This window comes from Solanum tuberosum, unplaced genomic scaffold, assembly GCF_000226075.1.
Source record: "Solanum tuberosum cultivar DM 1-3 516 R44 unplaced genomic scaffold, SolTub_3.0 scf00145, whole genome shotgun sequence".
NCBI lineage: Eukaryota > Viridiplantae > Streptophyta > Magnoliopsida > Solanales > Solanaceae > Solanum > Solanum tuberosum.
The window spans coordinates 291827-296335 of record NW_006239069.1 but is presented as its reverse complement, the minus strand read 5'-3'; the positions used below and the strand labels follow the sequence as shown (position 1 = coordinate 296335).

Below are 4509 nucleotides of genomic sequence, written 5' to 3'. Positions count from 1 at the left end.
GGTAACCCAATATTTAAATATGGACTTTTATATATATGTATCAACGATATATGAAGATGAAAAACTAAAAAAAAAATGAAAACTGAAGTTATGGAAAGAGATCTACCTCTTGAATAACTTGAAATCATTAATTAGAAAGAGAAGAGATTTGAAATTTAAAAATGGATTAATGGGGTAATTGTGAAAAAATTTGTGGCGTGAAAAAGGGAGCAAAAAATCGTGGAAATCGAAAGTTGGAGAAGAAGAAAAGGATGGGAGAGATTTATGGAGTGAAATCAGGAAGTGATAAACATGGGTTTGGGGATTGAGAGTTATGTATCCAGTAGTTTTGTGTTACACTCAAAAATAAGGGATTTTGGAAAATTTTAGAACTGGTAGGAAATAATGGAAATTATGGAAAAAAAGGTGTGTGTATAGATAATTTTTATATAATTTACATAAATCACATAGTATAAATACTAAATTACATTCTATCCCTACTCTATTCTATTTTACAAAAAATCCTTAAAATGTCAGCCATCCGGATACATAATTGGTTATCCGGATACATTAATTGTGATACATTATATATGTAGCTATTGTGCTTAAAAAGAAAAAGAAAATAGAAAATCAAATAAAAATCTCATAATTTATGCTATTAAGATCCTCTTTATTGTGTCAATCAGAGAAACATAAATCCTAAAATAACAAATCAAATTAAAATTCAAAATTCATGTTCATCTTTGTCCTTGTTTCAGCAAAGAAACTTTCGAGTAGGATTCAAAAGTTTTGTTGAAAATTTTATAAGATACATAATGAATATTTTGATTTTTGACTGACACTCTCGAAGGAAGAAAAAATTGAAGATCGTAGCTTTTGGATCCTTCAAATTCTACACAAATCTCACTATGATTGACAATCAGAACTTGGGTTTCTTTGCCAACTTTCTTGGTATCTTTATTTTTGTGCTGGTGATTGCTTACCATTGTGTGATGTTAGATCCCAAATATGAAGCCAATTGAAAGTTGTTATTTTATAATTTGCTTGGACAAAAACAGTTATGTTTATTTGCCATAGCTTCAATTTTCGAATTGAAAGATCTGATAACAAAAGGTATGCAACACATATTCTTGTGCTTTAATTATTGTTTTTTTCATTCATGAATCTGTATATTGATTGATAAGTCGTGATACATTACTAATTAGAACTTGATACATTAAAACTTTGACGTATATGTTATGGGTTTACATATCTGTGCAACTTGATTCAATTCTAGTTTGATGTATATGTAATGAATTTTATAGATGTGAGTTAGTGTGTTGTTACAATAACATATCAGATACATGTGAATTTCTGTTTTTTTAATGTATCAGTATATGAACTTTTTAATCGATATATGAAGGTATGTATCAATTTATAAATTATCATGTATCTGGAGTTAATTATCATTAGGTTGTTGTGTATCTTAAATTGAGTTAATTGATATGTGATGTATCTCTAACTATCAAATGTGTGCAGGTTGTTTCATCCTCTAAATTTATTTATTAAGTGTATAAAGTTGGAAGAAGATATATTGTTTGCCTTGAGAGAAAATATGTAACTGTAGATTTCAGCATGACGAGATACCGTGTGCGCATGCAATTACTGTTGTGAAGAGCAAAAAATCACAGAGATACATCCCTGCTCTAATTACTACAAACCAGCTGCATTAGCAACTACGTATGAAGTTCCAATGATTTCAATGCTGGATAAGGACGATTGGTCAGTACCGAAATTTGTATTGGAATAACTTATCTTGCCATCTAGGTACAAAAAGATGACTGAACGACCAAGGAAAAGGAGGGAAAATATATAGATGGAAAGATAAGCACAAACATAAACATTTGTGTACGTTGTGGACAAGAATGTCACAAACGAAGAACTTGCACTTTCTTTCTGAAAGAAGATTGATGAACTCTTTTTTGGAACTATTGTTATGTTTCAGATACATTAAATGAGATTATAAATTTTTAAATTTTTGCTTTTTTCACATTTATCTTGATAAAACATTACAATTTACTATTAGCTAATGAAATTCTGATACAATAAATTGCAATGTTAAGATTTTCAATATTGTGTTCATTTTTGTAACACATTATGTTTCATATATCTTTTTAAATGTATCATTATCTATTTGATAATAATGCATCAGAAATTGTGTTTGTGGAGCTGGTACCACTCAATATGGTTCTGATACATTTTTATATAATGTATCATGATCTAGTTGAAAATGATGTATTTGATACAATAAGGTTGTGAAAAAATAGTATGTAAAATGAAATAAAGTGTATCTATAAATGTATCACAATAAGTAAGAATTGATTTATCAATTAGATACATGAATGAATCAAGAACTAACTACAACTAATTATTCAATGTATCAACATGAATGAATAAACAACTAACTAGAACAAAGTTATCAAGTAAATACATAATTGAATCAACAATCAAGTTATAAATTACATTGCATTGGTTAGGTTTCAAAATGTATCAGCAATCAACAACTAACTAAAACTAATGAGAAGAAATAATATTGTGTATTTATGCATTAATGAATCTAGTACTTAGTTTTATTCAAATTTTGTATCATTTTATATAAGACAAATGTGTACGACAATTCATACCGTAAATAACAACTAAAAATAATGAAAGTTAAAGTCAAAATAAACAACTTTTTAGAGCACTCTAAAACTTGAGTACAAGTATCTTAAAATAATAAAAACAAAAAAATCTAAAACTAGAGTTAATGTATCTCAAAAACAATAACACTATAAAAAAAAGTGCTAACAACTGATAGATAATCTCTATTCAACATTAATCAAATCGTATGGTGATGTGAATTGACTCTCAGGCCTTGGTGGATCCTCATTTTTGACTAACGTATCCTACCATAATAAGGCTACATATCGTGTACGGAGGTAAAATTTACCTATGTATCAATATTTACTGAAACTTTGCCTAATTGTTTGATTTTAGATATATACATTATTTTTTGGTAACAAAAGTTAATATAATGTGTCATAAAGTTGAAACAAAGGCATTATCAACTAGATACATTAAAAATCTAAACCTTGGGTATAGAAGGGTGTTTAGCAACATGTTCTACCCCCCCCCCCCGCTCCTTCTTTTCGAAATTGTATAGTGTTCAATAAAAGTTGATGCAATAGAAGCTCTTGATGCAATATCTGGTGGTGAAGGCATTCCAGCAAGAGCTTTTACTCTAACAGAACTAGGACCGTCAACTCCAACTGTCCTTTGTAGTTTCCACCGCCCCCCACCCATTTTGTATCAGACAAAGTTGAACAACAAAATATCAAAAAAAACTAGTTATGATAAACTGTGAATATGATAAACACACATTTAGTTTAGTTATAAAACAGTATTGTAGATACATAAAAACATCTGACACATAGTCAATTAGACAATTTAACGTAGTTATGTGTCATATACATAATATTTGAACACGATACATTGAATGTTCAGCAACATGTTCTACTCCCCCCCCCCCCCCTTTCAATGAACGTTTATCTCCAAAAGGCGACAATTGTTGCTAAAGCTTCTTCCAGTTCCAAAAGTTGTTCAACTTTCTCTCACTTTTCCAATCAAAATCTTGCGTGTAATTACATTAGGAAGAGGGATGTTTGAGATGGTGCAATCATTCTTGACAAACTCAATTCATCTACAAAACTAACTAAATCCTGTTGAATTACAACATTAAAAAGATATTGAATCATTAATGTATCATAAAATCATTAAACTAATAAAATCAAGTTTAACGAGAACAAAAATTGTTAAAAAGATAGAAAATCTAACCTTAGGTAAAGAACACCGATAAATTGTTGGTGCGACTTTTCGACACCTCTTTTGGGGTTTTATCGACTGCGCTTTTGAAGAAGATTAACTATTCTTCTTAACCTTCTTAATGTTTACTTTCACCATTACGAAAGGATTATGCAATTTCTTAGATCTGTTTTCTGCTCAATCAATTTCTTCGTAATCATAAATATGATTGGTGTTAAATGACATTATCTGGGTAATCAATACTGAATGAAGGTGCATCATCCATAATGTATCACAATGTTGATGAAGAACAACAAGAAAAAGAAGTATGAATTGTGAGTGAAAGAATTTGAAACAATACCTAATGGATGATCGACTGGAGAGAGAAAGATCTTAAAATTCAAAATTGTAATGAGAGAATAAACTGATAAAATTGTGAGAGTAAAAAAGGGAGTGATTTAAGAAGTGAAAAGGGGAGAGATAAATGTGGGTTAGGAAAAAAATAAGTTATGTATCTTGAAGCTGGGTTTAATGGAGTAAAACAAGGGATTTTAGTAATATTTAGAAAGGGTAGGGAATAATAGAAAATATGTTAAATAATGTTGTGTATATAGGTAATTTATCCATAATTTTTCCATACAATTATATACAATTGATACTTGAGCAAAAATGGGCCAAAGCCCAAAGTGATTAGCAATTGAGCCCCAAATC

General features: G+C 29.4%; 1 protein-coding gene across 1 annotated transcript; it reads left to right on the top strand.

Moving 5' to 3' along the window:
* Window positions 1–887: 887 nt before the first annotated feature.
* Window positions 888–1001, top strand: LOC102592356 (dolichyl-diphosphooligosaccharide--protein glycosyltransferase subunit 4A-like). Its single transcript, XM_006352130.1, has one exon. The coding sequence runs from the start codon at window positions 888–890 to the stop codon at window positions 999–1001; it is 114 nt and encodes a 37-aa protein (XP_006352192.1).
* Window positions 1002–4509: the final 3508 nt, after the last annotated feature.

Excerpts from the sequence above, each read along its gene's own strand:
- LOC102592356 (XM_006352130.1), top strand. The coding sequence starts at position 888 with ATGATTGACAATCAGAACTTGGGTTTCTTTGCCAACTTTCTTGGTATC.